Here is a 23,539-nt window from a genome sequence, read left to right on the forward strand (position 1 = left end):
CTGATACCATCAAATCATCACCAGCACCATTGATTTCCGATAGGTTGAAAACCTTACCAATTGAATTCAAGGTGCTACTTTTTGGGATAAAGTAAGCGTCAATGATATTTACTGCCTAACGTTGGTGGCTGGTCATTTGTGTTGTCAAACTGCTACCCTTCCTTGACAACTGGTTGGTAAAGGGGAAAACATAATAAAAATGCCTGTTAGCCACACAGAAAGCAGCGACATTACTACACACACTATAGCTTTGCCTCAATGTGAAAAAATATTATTTGTAACCCCAACAAACTAAGAATTTACTAGCTCAACTCTCAATTACATATCTGTACATGCCACTTCCACAGAAGGAAGAGTGCTGAAATGAGAGAAAGATCTCTAACAGCAATCTAATTCTCTACAAGGGTGGGAATTAATGAAACTTAGGAGTGATGGTCTCATGCTTAGTTTTGGCACCTCATACACAAATTAAAAATGCATCCTTTACAAAAATGTTTAGTGAGCCGGTAGACTCCAGGAACTATGATATGGTGGAATATATAAGATTTTCTATTGGACGGGCACTTCTCTGAAACGCTAAGGGGTGGATTTGTCAAACCTTGCATTTTGGGGCAAGTGGTGTCCCACAGAATCAAAAATGTAAAATAAACATTCTAGGTGATGGCAGTGTTTCTAGCCTGCAATGTATTTTTAACAGCTCCAGATCAAGTTGTTTTGTGGTTCACACGTACAACATGATTACTGCGTGTAGAAACGGGGCATTAACTCTCTTCAGTTCTCCAAAATGCTAAGATGATTTGGCAACGGGGTCATCACCATTAAATTCAACTGTTGCTAGATACATTGTAAGATGTATTAAAGTATGTTATGTATGTCCAAAACGCAAACACAGTGGTAAACTACAGGTACATTCAACATAGAATTGTGCCAAAATGACCTTTCAATGCAACATTCCACTAGTAGACATTTGCAAAGCCATAACATGGACTTCAGTACATAAATCACTGAGTGCTACTGTGTTGGTATTGAGGTAAGGAAATGAGCAAAAGTGGGTCAAGCTGTCTTAAAGACGGTGGGCCTTATTTAGAGTTTGGCAGATGGCTTGTCCACCAAACTTGCAGTTCCCAGCTCTACTGAAGAGTTGGTGAAGCACCAGTTTTCTAACTGCGTAGCCTCTGCTGGGCCTAACCCTTTGACAGGTGTCCAACCCCCCTATTGGGCCATTGGTTACTGTATGTCAGCCCGTCTACCCCATTTGTCCTGTTCAGGACCCAGTACTGAACTATACACCTGACAAATGACCCTCTAAGCACAGGTAGAAAATTCCCTGCTCGTCAATGCCTTTTGTTTTTCAATAGCAAACTCCCACTTGGGGGCTTTTTAAAAAAAAAAGAAGAAAAAATAAACTGAGTGGAAAAACTTCAGTGTATTTAGTAGAGCTTCTGCTCTGCTGAGGGCAAAAAGATTCCCGCCCACTTTCCAGGATCTCCAAGTATAGTGGGCGGGCTTTAGCCAGGGAAGTGGAGAACATCTCGCTGGAGAGCTGCCCAATAAACTTTAAAGTACTATGGAGCAGCTTCTTTGTATTACAATTATTATACAGGTTACCAGATGGGGGCTGGTGTGGGTACATCATGGGTTTCGGTGAAAGTAATGCTCAAAATCAAACAAAAATCTGAAGACAAATACGTTTCAAGATTACAAACCCAACACTAGATGACACAAAAGTGCAATTAAAAGCTGCAAACAAAGTGTTAGAGGTAATTAGGGAATAACCCTGAGAGTAATGTTTACTTTTTTAAATGAAACTTGTACAATTATCGAATGCCAAGGATTTGCACAACTAAAATAAAGTGAAAAATTAAGTTTCAACATACGTGTTTTTTATGTGCAATAGTACAAGTATTGATTTTTAAGTAAAGTACATTTCATGATTTGAATTATTCACACTGCAGATTTGAGATTTAACAGACACTTAAACTTTAGAAAACATAGATGCAAATAATAATTAAAACTCATGACTATACATGTTAGATACATTTATGAATCAGTTTAATTACGAACACAATCTTATTGATTTGATTTAAAAAGATAACTAAAACAACCCTAAAATGGTCGACTGCCTATCATTTTATAAGATGAGCAATTATGAAATAACTAATAACTGTACTTGCTTAAAATTATGTTAAGTCTCTCCATGAAGGTCATTTTCTAGCAGACAACTTAGTATATATTTCAACTCCAATGGAACCGGATTCCAACTGGAATCGTAAAGGACATTCCCCATTAGGATGACTAAACAAATGTGCAGAACCGGAATTAACTCTGTACTCATATTCAAAAAAACAAATTCAGCGATTTTATTATTCAATTTACCAGATGCTAATTTTATTTATAGTATGCATTTAACACCTTAGCTGCTTAGAACGTTCTGCGCCAGTGCGAAACGTTCGAAAAACAGGTGGGGCTGCGTCGGTCAACGGTCGTTCGCAGCACCAGCCAGGTACGGAACGGGTTAAAGTTTAAAATAAATTATTTAAAAGTTGGATTAAGTGGCATCCATTGAGAACTCTAAAAACAAATCTTTAAATTGTGGGCCATAAAAAAGAAGAGTGGTGGTGCAGCTTCAATTGGAGTATTCCAATTTGTATCCCGTTCCATTTCACAATGAATACTTGCACAAATCAATGTACAGGATAGCTAATTGGTCAAGGTGAATTGAAGCTATTGACAAAATGAGTTAAATGCAAATTAGAATGATTGTTTTCTATATTAACCATTACAGTGTTAATTGATATTTGGGGCTTAAATAATGTAAAAGTATAAGCTGTGGATAATCATTATATTGCCATAAAACGGAAGAAGACCATGTCTGCAATTTTAACATGCAGGTAAACCTGGTAGTACATACATAGTCTGCCTTGAATATGGTTTTGATTGTCGAGGAAGCCCTTCACGGCAAAAAATACCCTCAATAATTATATGGCTTTTGCTGTGCAAAAATTGTTGACAATGTGTTAGTGTTCTAGTCATGATGTATAAAAATGCCCTCACCTTTCCCTTTTTAGGGCGGGACCTGTGAGTGCATGCACAAGTCACTATTGTATACAAACAGGGCTTTGAGCCCTCCCATTACTTACTATTTGTTGGCTGCAGCTTCCCTCTTCTTTGAAGCCGCCTTAATTAGCCAGTGCAGGCCAAACGCCATTTCTTTGCTGTGGAGCAGAGCCCAAGCACAGGTTGAAGTGTTATTTCTTCTCCCAATCCCCTGTCTGCTGCTCCCTCCATAGCAGGGACATCTTATTCAGCACCAGCTCAGTCACAGACCGAAAGGTCTTTATTAACAGAAGTGTGACTGCAACAAGGTATACGCCGAGAACACGCCCAAAAGTCTCAAATTGTCACCAACAAGTATTCTTCTAATTTAACACAATTTTCTTCACTTTCAACTTGTCATATTAGTATAAACACCTTACCGGCAATGTCACTACAAAAATATTTTCAGTTTGAAAAATACAATAAAACCGATTGTACGAGACATCCAATGCACGGAGCAGAGCAGGACGTGCAAGCCACTGCTTTTCCTGATTCAAACACCTAGAACACACTAGAGATATCCAGTATGACACTTGGTCCCTCTCTGGTCAGAGTGTGAAGCACAGAGTGTCCCTCAATTATTTTACTGGTCCAGTAAAAGCCTAGCCCTCACACAAGTTTCCCGCCCGGGCTCCTCACCTCATCCACCGTGGGTGGGGGAGATGCAGCATGCCTAAGAGCAACTTCAACTGGACAAGCTGTGAAACCAAAGACGGAAGAAGGCAGAGGCTGTAAACAGGGTGGTGATACTCGGCGGCGCCCATAGCTCATTCACAGATGAAATGTTCTTGTGCACCCACAACCCGGTGACGCTCTTATTCATCTGCGCCAATAGGCAAAGCCAGTAGGTCTTGCCTATGCAAAATCTATTGGGCTTGTCAATGCTGTGCAACATGACTGAATGTGAAGGAAAAAATAGCGTTCCGACACAGGTAGTGGTTTTATTTTCAGCCATTCTGCTGTCCAACATGGCTAAAAAACACCATTGACAAAGTTAATAAATCTTGCGTAGGCAGGACTTATTAGCTTTGCCAATACTATTTAAATTAAGAACTTTGAATATAGCCTATCGTGGGCAAAAATGTATGGATGCTATGGTGCCAGTTTTGATTACATAAAGTAGAATGGTACAGTTTTGCATCCACAATTCGACCACACAATATGCCCAAAGGAATTTTTTTTTTTACTAAGCACATAGCATTCATGTAATCGGAAGGTTCGCTGTAGAAGTGCATCAATACAATCAGAGTAACAACACACCAGCTATCTCTATATGCTTAAACCACCTATAGAAACTTGTAGAATATGGGTATTAATATAGTGCTCAAACCATAAGACTTTACATTTGGAGCAAGAGATGTTAGTAATACCAAACTCAAAAGTTCAATTTCATTGATATTTGAAAAATGAAAAGTTGAGTTGGTCCATCTAGGTTCAAGTCTGCCATTTGCTGGTCAGACACACACATACAAAAATAATAATTGATGGACAGAATGCAGAACAATGCCGTACATTCACCCCAGTACCGAGATCTAGGCCTAAATCCATTGTGTTTTGCTCCCTATGCTATTCCAGTTTGAACCCAGCCATATGCAAATCAGTCTTGACCCAGCGCCCAATGGGAACAGTCCAGCCCGAACTGCCAGGCCAGGACCTTCCTGGACTGGAAACAAGCATCCTAGGCCCAGTTTCGGGGTTTCACCCCTCATCAGCCAGAGACACACATAGGCAGCAGGCAAGTAACCAAATGAACTATCTTGGCATAGCCAATAACAGGTATTATTAATAAAAAGATGAAATTGATTCAACCATTCGAAATACTTAGAATGCAAGAAAGTACCATTGTTGGCTTGAACTATAGGTCTGAGATGAATAAGTGCCAGACCTGAGGCATGAACAGACAAGGACAGATTTTCTGCATGTAAGGGAGAGGCGTTACTGGCAAAATTGTTGGCTGCCGGCCATTAACATCTCTTAGGAGTTCTCTTTTTGGAAATGAAGAGCAGGCAATTAGCAGTTAATGCCCTCGTGCAAATGGCAAGAAGCTATTTTATGTTTTGCAAGAATTACGTTTCTATCACTACCTTTTAACGCTATGGAATCTTAAACTCACAGGAAGAGTTTCTTCTACATATTTAAGTGCACGGTATCACTGTCTACCTTAATGTATGGAATGATTAACAGTTATTTTTCAACAAACAAAATGGGGCATGGTGAGACTATTAACTTTAATTAAAAAGAGCTTGCTCCGCCACCTGGTAGAAACCTACATTAACAAATATGTTAATATACACTCACAGGAGGGCACTTGGTGATCCTTTGGTGCCATTTTTAATGTGTTTAAAGTGAACAATTTTGGAACATTTAAGGAGTAGGTGAGATTTGGCACAGATCAATAATTATATACATGAAGCCCCCGAAAAATGATTAGTTTATTAGGGACTACAGATTACAAGCATATATATACATTTTGTTCTGATGAAGCTGACGTTGGGTTTTCAGTCCGAATGGTAATGCACAAATCAAATACAATGCATTACTTTGTATTCGAGCAGTGTGCAAATTCGATATTATTTGTGGATAACGAAAATACTGGAAGTTCTCAAAGTGCTGTATTTTCAGTGAGTATCAAATATTATATTGAAATTACATATTTTAGAAGGACACACAACAAACACTGAGGTCGTTTTACTGGAAACACTTAGGGGCAGATTTACAAGCCCCTTACGCCACCTGTACGTCAATTTTCCCATGTTAAAAATGATGCAAAAGTGGCGCAAGGGGCATGTAAATAAGCCCTTAAGTACATGCAACTGTCATGATCACAATTTCCTGAGTAAAGTCCTCCTACTCTGGCTCACAATTAGATTAAGGTAACTTGGTCTTCTTATGTATATAATGCCGTACCATGAGAATGGCAACCATACAAGACACTTCTAGCAACGCTAATGTCTAATTCAGAGCTTTACAACCTAAACAAGGATTGTTGCTGCTCAAGGTAAAGTGACCAATTGCAGCCCACCTGCGAGGGGGTAGCCTTATCAGATTGTAGGAGTATTCCATTAATACTATGCCACCTTTACTCCATTTGTTATTTTCTGCCCTGCAAAAGACCCACTTGATTAAATGATAGAATTATTGTGTGGTCCGAAGATAGAATGTCCCAATAAGAGTTAGCTACTGGTAAGGTCAGGGGTCTTCAAACTTTTCTGTAATGAGAGCTACTTATGATCAATAAAAATCATCCCCAGCTACTATAATGATTAGTGCTGTATGCCTTTACCTGGGTATTCCATAATAGCCACAGATTAAATGCCCTTGGCACCAGAGTAATAATATCAGTACTAACCTCTTCAATGCCACATGATTTATCAGTAAAATATCGGCTTTAAATATATTTTGAAAATTCAATCAGCGTGTCCGTTGGGGAAAATACACATATTTGTTTCAAATACATAGTTTTGGTATACAAATAATAATTCAGTCAGCAAACGTTTCTAATTTAGTAGACGGTATACAGGACAGCTACATGTGGGTAGCTGGAGAGCTGGCAGTAGTCCACGAGATACTCATTAAAGAAGCCTGGTTTAGGCTATTTCCAATACATGGAGTCTTTCCGGGAACAAACAAATTGGTCACATGGTGCATCATTTTTAGTTCTTCCGTACACTGGTTAATGAACTGTTTTCTGATAATATGGCAATTCTTTCAAAATCCAAGGGTTTTGTGGAGTGCTGCTGTGAGATTTATCCACAGTATATTAGTGCTTTCAGGTCAATAGCTTCTTTAGTCCAGTCTAACTGACATTAGGGGGAAGTCTGGCAGCTGCAGTTCTTTCAACGACAAATCCATAGTTGTACTGAAAAATGAAAGGGAGGAGGATTATTAGTATTAACAGTCAGCACTGGATCTATTCCCAGATCAAATATTCTAATAACACAAAAAGATAACCACAAACAAAGCTTACTTTGAGACAAAATTACCCCTCACTCAGACGCACCATATGAGGACCAATGCAGCTTCAATGCTGAAAATTGTTTTTTTCCTTTCTTTTTTTTATTTAGCTCTTATTCACCATCTCCAGAGCCTGTTAATTCGGAGTGTGGGGCTCAAACTCGGACAATGTACTACCCACTGCTGACGATTTTCATTATTGATACTGATTTTAATTGGTGTTTGCCTACCTTTTTCAACTCATTAGAGTTTTTTGATTCTCTGTAATTGTTTACCTGTTTTGACAATTTGTAAATGGTGGCAAGTTTCACAAACTGCAATAACGTTTAAAGTACTATTAACCTTTGTATCTCTTGTATGCCAAATAACTACAGCAGCACCTGGTTTTGGAGGTATTCCCTGCCTGTTCCTAAGAATATGTTGAATTGAGAGAGGAAAACACTGTTCCTCCTTTTGGTGACAATAAAGGTATAATACGGATTATCTTCAAGTGAAGCAAGGGAACCAGGTTTGTGGTGTGTAGCTAAGCAACTGCTATTCTATATCACCATATTTTTATCATCTTTAAACTCCAGGAAGGGAATTTCCTGTTCATATATTGGTGTGTAGATCCTCTTTGAAAACAGTCAGTGTTTTTGTTATAATATAATGTATAACAAATACGGAGAGGGCAGGGATACTACAGTTAACATGCTCATGTGTTGCACACTTGTGTACCAACATGTGATGGATATATTTGACAAATCTTCATTTTTGGCTATCAATATGGAATTAATTTCCAGAAACATGGTTATCTATTATAGTACAGAAAAGTAGGTGCTATTGTTAAATAATCGTCTGCCAACCGAGATGGGTGTCCACCGCAAAAGAGGAGGATTCCTAAAAAGGATCAAAGATAATGACCTTTATGGTTGTAAATGCTCACTGGGTACAGCAATTAGAACATGCTCTTCGGGGACCTCGGTGGACATGCAGAAGCATGTTCCATAAACCATCTCCCTCCCATGACGTCTACATTGGTGCACACATGCAGTACGAGCTGGACATTATGCCCAGCTTCAAATCAAATGATCAGTTCACAGTGTGGGAAACTCAATCTAGACAACCGTGGGTTGTGGTAGAGTCCACAACAATGTAATGAATTCTACCTCCCATGGCTCCCACTTCCAGACATCACAGTTCTTTGAGCTGAAGCCACACACGCTGCAGCGTGCACAGCTTTACTTCAAACCGGCAGCATCTTTTACGGAGGGAGCTGGGAGGCATCCATACACAAGCACTAGATGGCACATAAAATGAGATACACTTCTGCTGCACCCAGTTTATCATAGCTGTCAATGAAAAATGACTTCACCTGTAGAATCGCTTTCTGTCACTCAGTGACGGCAGCCAGGAACAAACATGCAAATGTACAGGCAGCAGGTCACCAACATCAGTTGGAGATGCTGCCACTCCATTGTGTTGGGTGGAGTGTGCAACACTAATCCATCAATCAAGGATCTGTAGCGCGCACTACTCTCCCATAAGGGTCTCAATGCACTGCGTGCTAACAAAGCACTCATTTGTTGCAAGTTCCTAACTAGGCAGTAACGTCCAAGTAGATTTGTGTTTCTGTTGGGCATGGACCAGGACGTCTCTGTATTATTTTCTGAGATCAGCTTGGGATTTGGCTCTGTGCATCTTTTACCAAACCCTATGAGCTTAAGTTTCAAAGGAAAAGCAATAGTGCCTTTACACTGATAAAATGGGAGACTCTTTTTGGGCATGGTTGTTATAATGTGCACACTTAGGCCTTCATGACATGTAGCTCTGCTTCCTGCGAAATAAATATTGCATACTATAAAATGAGCCACAAAGGTGCTTGGAATGTTTCGGGTGCAATAATCATGGCCTATTTCAAGTTTAGACCACAAACTGGGTATGAAGTGGCTTTTGGTGCTTACTGCACCAAATTCCACATGTTCTGTTATTTTCCTGGTATTTATTCCCTCAGTGAACATGGGCAGGTTTGACCTGCTCAAACGTATCCGGTGGATGTAGCTTTTTATTGCACACCTTATTTACCTAAAAATGCCTCTGGGTGACTGTTCCGCTGCTGATAAATACTTAGACTGGCTTTTCCTATACAGTTATCTATTTGAAACCTGGCTGTACTTTACAGGAACAACCTATGCATCCACCCTCCAACTGGTACAGACTGTTTGAGACTATGTGGGACTTGGAGGGAAGATTAAGGGAAAGTTATAACCAACACCTATCTGTCAGCCCGGGCCAGCTGCAGCCACATATCTTTTAACATGGCAGGTGAATAATAAGGAAACTGAGGTTTGACTCAGTTGGGTTGAGTGGTGGGCACTGTAGGATGTGTTTGGGGACCCATATCTTTCACTTCCTATGTTTCATCTTTTAACAGCAAAATCAGACAGTATGCTATCCTTGGGACAAAGGGGGAGAAGGGTTCAGTATGTTTATGCTGGTCATGTAAGACAGCCTTGAACTAGAGGGTGGGGGGTTTCAATTAAGTGAAACATCCTTATCTTGGGAGACCCTCTGCCCTACTCCCAATCCATGTTGCCTTGCCTGAGAACCAGGCTTCTGACAAAAAGTACCCGCCGCTTACGACAGTTTTTCACTGATCTATGAATACAATTTCTTTTTGATACTGGTTGAATTTGGTATCACTCGGGTAATATCCTGCTACATGACTGTGGTGTGTGTGTGTGTGGCATGAACTTCAAATGATTATAAAAACATTTGCTGACTGCAGTTCTTGGATACAGACATCTTAGATTACCACATATGAGCCCAAAAATTGTACGTTGCAGATCTTACAAACCTCGTTTTCGATGTCTTTGAGAGTCTTGATCTGCAGATCTAGAAATGCAGAGGACCACATCTGCACAAACAAACAGAAACGTTTAGAAAAAGAATTAGGCTTTAGGTCATTTGGTATTCATTAGACTTTTATCCCATCAATTACTTTTTTCTACGTTAATTTTTTTTAAGTGAAATGCTAACGAGAGAACAAAACTCCCATTTTTTGTTTTTTGTCCTTGCATTCCATTAATACAGTGCAGAGGAAGCAATACTGAATGTAGAAGCTTCTGAATGTAAAATTAATTTTGAATTTTTTCCCTGTAGAAATATCACCAGCATATCACACCGGTTGAAGCAAAAACACAAATTCTGACCACTTCTGAAAAGGTGAGCCAACAGTCATGCATACCAAGAGTTAAGTACTCTAGATAACTACTCTTTACCAAGAGTAGCCTACATTTCCAAGCAATAACGAACGTGTGCGACCCAAAATAGCAGAGCATTAAGGAACATCTTGAGACATTCCGGATGTATACTGAAAAAGGTATTGCACCCAGGCGTAGAAGGATGCACAATATGCATGTAGAAACAATGGAGCATTGCCTTGAAGACCTTGTAAATAGCACTTCCTTCCGGAACATCTGGATCACAGAACAACACTGCAAAATATTCCAAAGTGACTGCTGTTTATTCAGCGTTACAAATCACATCTTCGGCAATGCTTTATCCGTATCTACTCTGAAGTAATACTCACGTTTGGAGAGATGTTCTTGTTTTCAAATTTGGGATGCAGAGCAAAGGGGACTCCATCCATAGCTGCAAGAAGCAAAAGTCTTTTATGTTAGAGGTCTTCAGATGGCTACTCAAACCAAGAAAAACAGTGGCACGGGTCGAGATAAACTCTTCCTCAAGCGACAAGCTCAGCGTGTGATGGCAGTTTGACAGTTTTCACCTTTCACATGGGTGGATCTGGTACTTACTCTGAACGTTAATGCTAGAGATATTCTGGATGTTTTCCTACTCTTCAGAGCTTGAACTGTCATTGGAATTTTTCAGGAAGGTCCCAAACCAGAAAGGTTACATTTTAAACATTGCGGCGAGGTTGATCACTGATGAGGTTCAAGATGTTCCCTTGTCACCAAGGCCACAACACTATAGTCCTGCTCTTTCATTTAACACAATGCATTTTACACGTGGACTTAATATATCAGATTTCAATGTTTTGTGAAAATAATCTCATTGACCAGAGCATAGTGGGTTGGCTGACTTGAAGTCATCTGCTAACAGCATTCGAGTATCTCGACATTTTGCCTTGATCAACACTGCTAAACCCCTAACATTTACTCGAACCAGTGATGTTGGGTAGCATGCTCAAAGTAAAACTCAGAATTCTGCAGTTGGCATTCCAAAACATGTTAAAGAAATAATGTTCAATTTCAATTGTTCTATGGATAATGGTCTTTTTTACTTCCAGAATGCCACCCTCATCGTTTGCACTCCGGTCCTCATTAAAGCATCTTTCAGGTGACCCACTGCATGTTGATATTCCTCTTCCAACATGGTACCCTGCCACTTTTAAACTGTGAAATATACCATATTTAATACCATTAATAATAATTACATACATTGAAAACAAAGTACGAAGCACAAACCTTAACTCTTATCAAATATTTAATTAGTTTAATATTAAATTGCATTTATTTACAATAAAAATCGAAACCTACCACTATCCTATCTCTAACAAATACCTGATTATAAAATTTCTTACAATAATTCTTAAACAATTGGTAAGACTATTAGCTTTAAATAGCATGTTAATTAACCCTGGGCGAAGTACTACGCTCCGCTCGCATAGTTTGCGCTACTTTGCACAACACAAATTGCACGTAGCACAGTGCAAACACGCGTAGCGTAAGGTAGCAGTCATTTTTTACTTGCTCGCGACCCTCAACGTCAAGTTGGCGACCGTGAGCGAGCAAAATGACATCCCGGCAAGACGGTTCCCTCGTTCGCGATCAGCAACATCAAGTTGCCGATCGCGAGCGTGGAAAACAAACCTCCCGGCGAGATTCTCAACGCGGTGAGGTCAGGTTTCTCATGGCGAGTAGTCGCGTATGCTCACGACCGCTTGCGATGAGAAGAAAACAAGTTACTTACCTGTAACTTTGGTTCCCCAGTATTGGTAACTTTCATAGATTCCCATGCTGTGTATCAATCCCCGTCGTCAAAATGGGAGTCTCGGAAACAAAAATACCATAGCTGTAGGTACAAAAGACCAAGGAAAAAGGCCTAGGCCTCATTCCCTTTTGTAGCATATCACCCTCTTTGTGTAAAAGAGACCAAAGTCAGGCCTCAGCCAATCAGAAGTGCCTCACCCCTTAGAACCTTCCTGAAGGAACCTAAGAGCCTCAGATTTTCGTAGCCGTTGTGTACTTAGACACCATATCTGTTGTAGGCTGAGCTTTCCTCGGGGAGGTGGGCGGGCGCATGGGAATCTATGAAAGTTACCAATACTGGGGAACCAAAGTTACAGGTAAGTAACTTGTTTTCTTACCCCAGTATTGGAACTTTCATAGATTCCCATGCTGTGTATCAGAGTAGCAAGCAGTTAGTAACAAAACCACATTGTGCATCATCACAATATAGCAATAGGCAACATGACAGAAAGATACAAAATGTGAAAGACGGAAGGTGGGAAAGAAAGGAAAGCTCACCAATCATTGGAAGAGGTTCCTCAGGACAGCCTGTCCTACTGCCACATCACCTTGTTGTAGGGACTCCAAGCAGTAATGCCTGGTAAATGTGTGAACGCTGCTCCAGGTAGCAGCTCTGCAAATGTCTTTGATCTGTACCCCTGCGAAGAGGGCTGTAGAAGAAGCCACAGATCTCGTGGAATGTGCTCGAACCTTTCCAGTCAGAGGTTTTCCTGCAGAAGTGTGACAATGCAGAATGGCACTCGTGATCCATCTGGAAATGCCCTGCTTGGAAAGAGGAAGGCCCTTGCTTGGACCTCCGAAGGCAACAAATAATTGAGAGGTTTTCCGAAAACTCTTAGTACGCTCCAAGTAGAATTTCAAACACCGTTGCACATCGAGCAAATGCAATGCCCTCTCTGCTGGTGTAGCCGGTTGAGGAAAGAACGCCTTCAAAACTTTAGGCATAAACCTCGGGTTAGTTCTCATGATGACAGTGTTTCTCTTGAATTGAAGGAAAGGTTCTTGGATAGTCAAGGCCTGCAATTCACCAACACGCCTAGCCGACGTGAGAGCGAGGAGGAGAGCCAATTTCCATTAAAGGTATTTCATGTCAGAACGATGGATTGGTTCAAACAGGCCCTTCATGAGTTGAGAAAGGACTAGATTCAGATGCCATGTCGGAGGCGGTGGTCTCACTGGTGGATAAACTCTTAACAATCCCTTTAGAAATTGTTTGACAATTCTGGAGGACCACAAGGAGGGTCCAGAGCCAGTCCTCCTGAACCTGGACATTGCCGCCAAATGGACCTTAATTGACGAATGGGCTAGTGCCGACTTGGCCAAGGACAGCAGATAAGGAAGGATCTGATGAGGCTTGGAAGCAAAAGGATCAATGCCTTCTTTCTTGCACCAGCAACAAAATCTCTTCCACTTAAGACGGTAAGTCCTGTTCGTAGAAGGAGCTCTTGCCTGAGAAAGGACCTCCTTAATCTTACTTGAAATGGGTAGGTTCATAAATTCTCGCTGCTCAGGAGCCATGCAGTCAGGTGTAGTGACTGCGGAGCTGGGTGCCAAACTTGTCCCTCGGACATCGTGAGGAGATCTGGAAGAACCTCCAAAGGAAGAGGAGGGGCTATCGAGAGCAGATGGAGTTCCGTGAACCAGAACTGCCTCGGCCAAGCAGGGGCTATAAGGATCATCTTGCACGGCTCCACCTTGATCTTCCTGATGAGCCGTGGGATCAGAGGTATGGGAGGAAAAGCGTAGACAAATGTCCTCGACCATGCTATCGAAAGCGCACTCCCCAGAGAACCTCGATGGGGAAGCCTGCTTGCATAAGACAGGCATTTCTTGTTGGGCGGAGTGGCAAAAAGATCGATATCTGGTCTGCCCCACTGGCTGAAGACCTCCTCCAAGACTCTCTGATTCAATTCCCATTCGTGGCAGACTGAGGATGACCTGCTCAGTCTGTCGGCAATTTCGTTGAGGACGCCAGACAAGTGTTCTGCTCTCAGCGAAATCCTCTGAAGGATCGCCCATTCCCAGATCTGCTGAGCTTCTTGCGACAATGGACGAGATCTGGTTCCCCCTTCCTTGTTCACATAGTGCATGGCTGTGGTGTTGTCCGTCCTGATAAGCACCTGTGAACCTTTCAGGCGAGGAAGAAAAGCTTGCAGAGCCAGTCGTATCGCCCTGAGCTCCAACAGGTTGATGTGGAGGTGTTTCTCCTGGGGCGACCAATGACCGCTGACATGCAGGTCTTGCATCACCGCCCCCCAACCCTCCAATGACGCGTCCGTTGTTATCACTTGCGGAGACGAGTCGCTTGCGAAGGATAGACCTTGGGACAAGTTGTCTTGATTTGTCCACCATAAAGCTGCTTCCTTCATGCTTGGAGTGACCATCACTCTGTCTTCGAATGAACCGTGGACCTGCTGCCACTGGTTGTCTAGTTGCTCCTGCAAAGGACGCATTCTTAGTCTGCAATGGGGAATTAGTGGGATACACGATGAAATCACCCCCAGTAGAGACTTGTAGCGGCGAAATGAAAGACACTTTTTTGTGCGCAAGTCCTGAGCCAAGGTTTGTAATTTGTCTCTCCTTTCCGGAGTAGGAAAGGCTCTTGAGAACTTGGAATCCAAGATGGCTCCCAGGAAGCGAGCCTTCCTGGACGGGAGCAGGGAAGACTTCTCGTTGTTCAGAGTGAGCCCCAGATTCTGAAGCAAATTGGTACAAGCTTGAACAGCCTCCAGCGCTGCCTCTCTGGACGGAGCTTTCAGTAACCAGTCGTCCAGGTAGGGGAAGACCTGGAAATGGTTCCTTCGCAGGAAAGCTGCTACTGGCGCCAGCACCTTTGTGAAAATTCTTGGGGCTGAACGGAGTCCAAAGGGTAAGACCCTGAACTGAAAATGGCTCTTGGCTACTGTGAATCGCAGAAACCTTCTGTGTGCTGGGTGAATCGGAACGTGGAAATACGCATCTTCGAGATCGAGCGTGGCCATGAAATCCCCCGGGCTGATGAGCTTCAAGATGTCCTGGAGAGAGCCCATCCGGAAGGACAGGGAGATGAGATAGGTGTTTAGCTCCCTGAGGTCTAAAATGGGGCGCCACTTTTCTTGCGTCTTCTTCACCAGGAAGAACCTGGAATAAAATCCTTGTCCCCTTTGGTTTGCGGGGACCGGCTCTATCGCTCCTTTCCGGAGCATCTGTTGGACCTCGAGCCGCAGGAGACGCTGGTGTTGCGATGGAATGGCTGCCGGGGGCTTGGGTGGAGGGACTTGCGTGAATTCCAAGGTATGCCCTTTCCGAATGATGTTGAGCACCCAACGGTCCGATGTTATCCTGGACCAGTTGTGAAGGTATTTGGTGACCCTGCCTCCAACTGATGATCTCTTGAAGGAGGGTCCAGTAGGAAGAGTCAGGAGGCCGCTATTGGCGCTTGGACGAATCTCGTCCTCGTCCAGCCGGTTTCCCCTTATTGTAAGGCCTGGAGTAGTTGGTAGACTGGCCTTGCCGCTGTTGATAAGGCTGACGGTATTGCTGGGAACCGGAGCCCGTGGTGGAATAGCGTTGTTGTTGTTGATAGGATCCTCTGTAGTTACCACCTCTACCTCGGGATCCTTTAAAAGGAGACTTTCTGTATTGAAGGGTCCCCAAGGCCCTGGCAGTCTCTGTGTCCTTTTTTATGTCCTGAAGAGTTTCGTCAATAAGCTTGCCAAATAATGCTTATCAAAGGGAAGATCCAGGACCTTGTTTTGAATTTCAGGCCTAAACCAAGTAGCTTTGAGCCACCTTTGGCGGCGGAGGACTGCCGCCCCAGCCAATGAACTTAACGCCGTCGTCGCAATATCCATTGCACAGTCAATGATTTCCATCGACGTTGCTTCTCCCTCCTGTAAGATTTTCTTTGCCTCAGTCGTAGATTTCGGAGGCAGCTGGTCAAGGTATAGAGCGACATCACATCAAAGCTGGCGGTCGTATCTACCCATGATCGCTAGGGCATTTGCCGCTCGCACCAGCAAACTTGCCATCGACGAGAATCTCTTCCCCACATTATCCAACCTCCGCCCTTCCTTGTCCGGAGGAGTTGTTAAGGGAGCAGAGGAGTTACGGGACTTCCTCTGCGCAGCTTGGGAGATCACAGAGTCTGGTCTTGGATGACCCGTTAAGGCTGCCGGGCCATCAACTGGTGCCTTGTATTTCTTATCCAGACGCGGTAGCATCGGAACCACCGTCGCCGGGTTTTTCATGGCCTTTAGGCACTCCTTCCACACATGATCCACAATAGGAATGGACCTAGTTGATTTCATAAAAGGTTCCTTGAAATCATATAAAAAACAATCAGTGGTAACTTTAGGCATGGCTAATTTGAATCTCGCAGCGGCTCTCTCCATCAGCTGATGGAAGCCCCCAATGTCTGCAGGCGGGGAATCCGCCGGATCTAGGATTGGCGATGCTGGATCCGGAATGATATACTCATCATATTCAGTATCGGGAATAGAGCCATGATCCGACTGCTGACCCTCATCCGAGGAATCATCATGGACTTCTTGTAACCCGGAGGACTCATGATGGATGGACATTTGAGGCCGAGGGGAAACTTGAGCTGGAATGGTAGGCGTCACCAATGAGGCTGACATCTCTGCAGGAGTTACTGGCGTTGACGGCACCGGAATAGGCATACTCGCCTTAGATTTATAGTCCTGCAGCATCTTATGCAGATCTTGGAGAAAAGAAGATGGCACTGAAACCATATCCTGCTCAGCATGATGTTGCGACTGGGCCGACACCATTGTCGACGTCGGCACCATCGTCGCCGGTGAGATTGAAACTGCCTTTGTCGTCATCGGTACCTTCGTCGTCGGCACCTTCGGCGGCATCTTCGTCGTCGGCACCTTTGTCGTCGGCGTCTTCGTCGGCGGCGGCTTCGTCGTCGCCTCAGTCGACGGTGAAGAAACCGCTGTCGACGGAACCTTCGTCGACGACTCCCTTTCAACGGGATCGTCGATGACATCAATGCAGATTTCAATTTTTTCGTCGACGGAACCTCCGTCGTCGACGTCTTCGTCGTCGAGGACTTTGAACTCCTCTCAGAAGACTGGGATGAAGGTTTTTTGAAGGCTGTGACAGTCTTCTCACCTTTAGAAGGCGAATCTGGTCCTACCCTCTCCTTTACACCTCGGTGAGGAGATTTGCAGGGACCTGGGCTCTCAGACTCACTGGGGGTTTTTTTTGAGGCCTTGGAAGATCTTTCCATAGAAGGTGAAGGGGAACCCCTAACCCTTTTCACTGACCTTCTTGTAGAAGACATCGATGCTGCATCCTCACTGTCACTGGAGACAGTATCTTTCCTGGTTTTTGAGCTTATGGAGCCATGTCAAGAGTCTTCCCTCACTGTCTCGGAGGGTCTTGGCCGAAAAGGTGCGACAGATTTTACAGTCCGCAGCCTGGTGGTCAGGATAGAGGCAGTAAATGCAGTCTTTGTGCTTATCCTCCACAAAAAGCCTTTTCTTACCACAGGTGGAACAAGGTTTGAAAAGGGCTTTTTTTCTCCATTTCTGACATCCTGGAAGGCAGCCAACAATCCTGAAGTGAAGTTGAAGATTTTGAAGTAGAAATCCTGAAGAAATCCTTTGTAAAAGTAGAAGTTGAGCAGAGCTCAAAGGAGACTCCCTAAGCACAACGTGCGGTAGAAAATCTGAGGCTCTGAGGTTCCTTCAGGAAGGTTCTAAGGGGTGAGGCAATTCTGATTGGCTGAGGCCTGACTTTGGTCTCTTTTACACAAAGAGGGTGATATGCTACAAAAGGGAATGAGGCCTAGGCCTTTTTCCTTGGTCTTTTGTACCTACAGCTATGGTATTTTTGTTACCGAGACGCCCATTCCGACGACGGGGAATGATGCACAGCATGGGAATCTATGAAAGTTCCAATACTGGGGTAAACTACCAGTCCGTGTTGAGAAAGCTGCAGCTCGAGTAGAAATCTACTCGAGCAGCACAAAATGACCGCTTGCACTGTGCAAGATGCGGTCTGCACTGATCGCACAGTGCAGATAAGCATCCGGCACTGTGCAATCAGTGCGAACAGCATTTTGCACAGTGCACTACGCAGTTAGTGTAGTGCACTTAGAGTAGCTACACGTAGCGCTACTACGCGAACTACGGCCAGGGTTAATGTTAAACAAATAATCAATGCTAAGCGACACAAATATCAAACACTTAATTAGAATATTATATATAAAAAAATAGGTAACCCTAACCAAAATCACATATAGTTAAAATATATGAATCAACAAATGTTAACGTATCCAATTGATCAGCTTAACAAATGGTTAATAACTATTAAACTAATTAACAAATTGCTGAACCATAACAAAGGTAAAATGTTTATTTATATCATCACTGACTTAAATTAAGAAAAATGAAATGCATATTAATATTGAATGAATTAAAATACACTAACACATTTTAAATATGTATTTGTACTATTATTTCACCTCATCAAAAATTAATTTGAAATAAACTGTGTAGAAAACCTAAAGTAAATATTTAGTTGTTTCTATTCTATATATGTGCCTGTGTTACAAGTCTAAGTAACAGTTGGTCTCAATAATGCCAGTGGCAGTAATGGTATTTGTCCATGTAATAATCTGGCACTGCTAGAAATGCACAGCAGCTTGTTTCAAATGAAAGACTACAAAGCACACAGTGAATACCTGTAATGCCGTAGATATTGGTTGCATCGTAGATGGAATTTGAGCGCTCCAGAGTAGCCGGCTTCACGTTGGGCCTTGCCGGTGCAGCGCTCGATGACCGCCTGAGTCTGTAGACAAAGAACTTTAGCATTTTAAAAATGAAATTGCATGTATAGAATGTTTAGCAGTACAGTCTGTGTACAGTATGGTAATACTTGCATAAAAAAACATTCTATTAGCATCACAGTATACCACATTTGGGACCAGCTACTTTTTATGCAGCACTTCGCACACGAATGTTCAAAAAGAAAAATATGTCCTTGCATTTCAGTAGGAACTAAAATGTAATGGAAATGCCTAAGCTAAAAGTTATAAACCACTCTAAATTCCTTTGGCTAATATTCCAGTTAGATCTTTTTTTTTAGATTTCCAACAGTCCTTGTTGGGCAAAAACATTGAAAAGCAGCATCAATATCTAGACACAGCACACCAGAACACAGACAGTTCAGAGTGACAATATCTGCTTGAAACCTCCACTAATAAGTTGATGAATTTTGGCACTGTGATATACAGTTCTTACCTGGCTTCTGCCTTTGACCAATTTGCATAATCCCGAGTACTAAAATATCTTGCTAAGTTCGGGTAACCTATTTGCAAACATAAGGAGTGCTCATAAATAGGCTCGCTGTCGGAGTTAAGGAAGAAGAAAAATTGATAGTGTAAGGAAGTACAGAAAAAGTAAGGCAAGATCTGCTGCGCAAGACTTACTGCGTCTCAGTGGGATCTGCGCTTTCCAAGGACAGGCCTCTCACGTCCAAACTGAAGCTTCTCGGTTTGGGCAGTGGCTTTGGCGCAGCAACCTTATCCTTTTTGCACCAGATGACAAAGCCGTTGATGTCCCTGGGACAAAATGGAAGCATGTTAGAGATCATGAAGTGTGGCATCCTCGTCTCGTCGCTAAACAGAATAAAAGTTCACACTTGTGAACTTAAGGCTTCCTTGCCTAACAGATTGCTTGCCCCAGCTTTATCCTACAAATTTCATGAGTACCAGTCACCCTTATAAGTCAAAGGTTTTTTTCCCCCCGTATTCTACAGTTCCCGTTTGATGCTTTATTCTTGGAAGCTCTACTAGGAATTATTCAAAAAGAGTAGAGGTGACACAGGGACAGGGGACAGAGTTGATGTGAAATGCTCAAACTAGATTATCATATAGCATATGAACAGTTGGCAGGGATAGTTAATTAAACAACAATTACAACCACAGAGGATAAAGAGTTGCACTTTTCACAGCATTACACATTTTTTTAGGACTGGAACAAATGCATCAAAGATGTGGAACCAGACTTTGAAAGATAAGGGCTCTCCTTCCTTCATATCCCAGTAACCGAATCCGAATGATGGGAAGGCCACTTCAAAATGAAGGATGCATATTTATGAAGAATGCATAATGGAAAGACCATTCTTATTACATCGTCAACTTTATTCCCAATAATTATATAGGTAGCTCTATAGGGCTACCATGGTCAATATATTTCTGATTGTGCAGAATCCATGTGGCAGTCTTATGTGGAAAAGATTGAAATACCTCACAGACATAAATTACACATACCCGACACGCATAAACTGCGGCACAGCTTGTTTACTTTTTGAAGAAGTTAACTTGATGTCAAAAACAGCCATGTCCGATGCACCCTGTGGGAGAAGTTTCACGCATATTCGCTTCTTCTTTGATATGGAGGTCTCTGGAGTAAAGTAAAATCAAATCAATTTTTATACGTATATTTTTTTGTATTCTTGTGTGCAAAGTGGAGAACTCCAAGAGCTGCACTTGTATAAATGCACAATAAAATTCAGACTACTTATCAGGCACAACCTTTCAAGATGAGATAGCGTACATTTCAATGCTCCAAGAGTCTGGTGAAGAAACCCATAAAGGTTCACCGAGTTCAAAGATACTCCATTTCAAATGTGGCACAGTCCACTCAGAGCAACAGAACTACTATTGGGGTGTTGGTGACATTCTTTGCAGTGAAATATAGCATTGATAATCAGCGGGCAATGACAGTACTGTGTTGCTTTTCATTTGGGGATTAATGTTTTAATTCCTCAAACCCATTTATGAGCCGTTTGCTGATATTATATAACCCTGCCAGACTCTGCAATAAGAGGGTAGATATAGCAAAACCTGGAAAAATAGTGACGTGTCTGTCTCCAGCACTGTTTTGTATGTGTAATGAGTTGAAACTCAAGGTCAATTCGCCCATTAATCTTTCTGAAGGTGCTGAAATGAGTATGGGTCATTAATTTGACATGGAGTACTAGTATTTAAATGGCAAAAATGAATTCTGGGCCTTCAGTTGGATAGCCAAATGAGTCCTTTCCTAGAAGTGGGGGACACTACCTGCCATTCGATCTGGGAGAATTACACTATGTTGTCAAGGAGGCATTAAAACTGCCCTTTTTTTTTTTAGATCGAGCCTAGGGGCGGTGCTGCTCGCTCTGTGAGGCATGCTGTATTGGAGTATGCACTAAATGTCCCCCCCCCCCACTCTCAACCTATATTTGTCATTGGCTTGTAACATTGTCCTTAGTAAATGCTGCCTTCTGATTCATAAATAGGCTTGTTAGTCCCTCCATGATACCACCTTGTCTGCATTTGTTAACTCCCATAACGAGTGGACCCTTTACTCGGCTTGTTACGCAGTCTACGTTATAAGTGGGTGAGCACTATTTTGTTTATTCACTAATGGGGACAATGACGGCTGCTTCTTGTATTTGCAGCGTGCCCACACAGGACAATGGCAGCCGCTTTTCTTATAGAGAACTATGCAGGTATAACTGAAAAAGTGACTGCTCCCTACCCCCACAGCACCTATGGCACAATGGCGAAGTTTTTTCTCATTTAATGTTTTTCCCCAAAAATTATTTCCTGCTGAGCGTGGCGCCCGCTTTAGGGACACAGCGCTCAGTTTCATTTTTTTATTTATTATAATGGGGAGGGCGGTGCCCGCTTCAGGGACACCACGCTGTGTTTATTTTTTTTTACTTTATTGGTGAGCACCGCGTCTGCTTCACGGACACAGTCCTCAACAATACAATAGGTCTTGCTTTTGCCAAAGTTTGACCTATTGGTATTGTAAATGACAATGCCTTATAATATTATAAAAGGCATTTCCATTTACAATACCAATAGCTCAAAATGTCGCAATTGCTAGACCTGTTGATTTGTAAAGACTTGTTTTTTTAACCACTTGTCCAGGTGAGAGTTCTGAATGTAATCCCACTTTGTTAACTGACCCCAATGAAGCATTCCTATTTAGTGCCAAGTGACGATTTGATGATGGTGTGTGGTTAATTACAATAATAATAATAATAATAATAATAATAAAAGTTAGATACCTCAGTGTGACAGGCGCAGCCTTACTTAGTCTAATTTGCTATCCCTCAACACTGCAGGTCCAGTCGTTGTTAAACTGTAAGAGAAACATCACACTTATGCCATTATGAGTGCTCCTTTAATTCCAATGACCCTGATAACTCCTGGGCCCTTAGAAATTACAAGCGGTTTGTGTTTCACTCATAGATTTCCATGTGAAACACCAGGGAAATCACAGGGGAACACACAGATTCCTCTGCTCTAATTTAATCCTCAATATAGCAGTCGCAGGATCATGTAAAGTTTGTCACAGTTTTTTTTTTTAACCCCTTCCACGCTGATGACGAGCTCAGTTCGTCATGAGGTACACCTCTCGTACGCTCATGACGAGCTGAGCTCGTCATGTAACGCGGTATTTACAAAACTACAGCGCACAGCGGGAAAACCGCTAGCGCGGATGCGGTAAAAAACTGATGAAAACTGCTCTCCAAAATAGGGCTTTTGGAGGGTCAGACCAATGATGGAATCCAAGACCATGAAATTGCTGAACCTTGACTAAAAACCTTTACAAACTAATGGCTTTAGTGTTTATTAAACAACTTGCAATTTTAACTGATACATCCTCCGAATATCCAAAATTATAAAAATGTCCGTTATTTATATTTCCACAGCCATGGTCTGTAAAAATGCAGAATGTCTATGTTCCCACCATTACTTTTTTGTTACAAGTTACTCATCCTAAAATCAGCCAAAAAGACATGCTTCTTAGAGAGACGGACTTTTGCAAGAGGGAGTTGTTTCCTTCCTTAGTATTAGCCCTTCCCGTACAGTCAACTAACCACCTGGTTAAGAATCAGACAGTAATCGATAACACAAAACACTGACAGTCTGTGCAGACAGCAGGGGTGTGGAATTTATTAAAATAGCTACTTGTCCATGGGGCAAGTTGCTTCATGAATCTACTTGTCCTGTAACAAAATCCACTTGTCCCTCTGTTGCCATGTAGTGCCAGCAACACATTATGGCACCAATCTCATTATATAGCCTCTCTGATTATGCAGGGCTCAAACCATAGTAGTGTTTGAATACTAGCAATCCCTTTATGTTGCCACGTTTCCGCAGATCTACATACTGGGTCTGAAGGTAGTGGCAAGCAATAGATCCAGGGTTGGAATGTCCTTTTGAGTCTATGCAAACTTACTAACTTGCATGTTTTAAGGGTTTTCAACAACTCTTCTCTAATATTTTCCCATACTGAGAAATGTTGGAAATTTACTCCTGACAATGGCAGAGTTAAACCTTCTTCCAGAGTTGGGAAAAAAGTGGTTGGAGGGAAAATTAATTTGCAAACACTCAGGTTTTCGCCTTAGCAAATCTATACATGCATATTTGCTCATGCTAAAAT

The 23,539-nt window shown here is 42.3% G+C and overlaps 1 protein-coding gene across 2 annotated transcripts in view; it reads right to left on the reverse strand.

Annotated features, from left to right (window-relative positions):
* Positions 1 to 1,784: 1,784 nt before the first annotated feature.
* Positions 1,785 to 23,539, reverse strand: part of MVB12A (multivesicular body subunit 12A) — an 84,858-nt gene continuing 63,103 nt past the window's right edge. Inside the window, exons 5-11 of one of the 2 annotated variants that reach the window (XR_013608723.1) lie at positions 20,368 to 20,500; positions 19,525 to 19,656; positions 18,778 to 18,884; positions 10,622 to 10,683; positions 9,887 to 9,946; positions 5,894 to 6,955; positions 1,785 to 5,819 (exon numbers count right to left, since the gene is read on the reverse strand). Coding sequence is in view for 1 of the 2 variants with exons in the window: in XM_078681132.1 (XP_078537258.1) it covers positions 6,893 to 6,955; positions 9,887 to 9,946; positions 10,622 to 10,683; positions 18,778 to 18,884; positions 19,525 to 19,656; positions 20,368 to 20,500 (557 nt within the window). In the remaining variant the exon portion in view is untranslated. Of the gene's footprint in view, positions 6,956 to 9,886; positions 9,947 to 10,621; positions 10,684 to 18,777; positions 18,885 to 19,524; positions 19,657 to 20,367; positions 20,501 to 23,539 lie in introns of both variants that reach the window. The other variant, XM_078681132.1, reaches the window with a different exon arrangement.

Source organism: Lissotriton helveticus, chromosome 1_1 (genome assembly GCF_964261635.1).
Source record: "Lissotriton helveticus chromosome 1_1, aLisHel1.1, whole genome shotgun sequence".
NCBI lineage: Eukaryota > Metazoa > Chordata > Amphibia > Caudata > Salamandridae > Lissotriton > Lissotriton helveticus.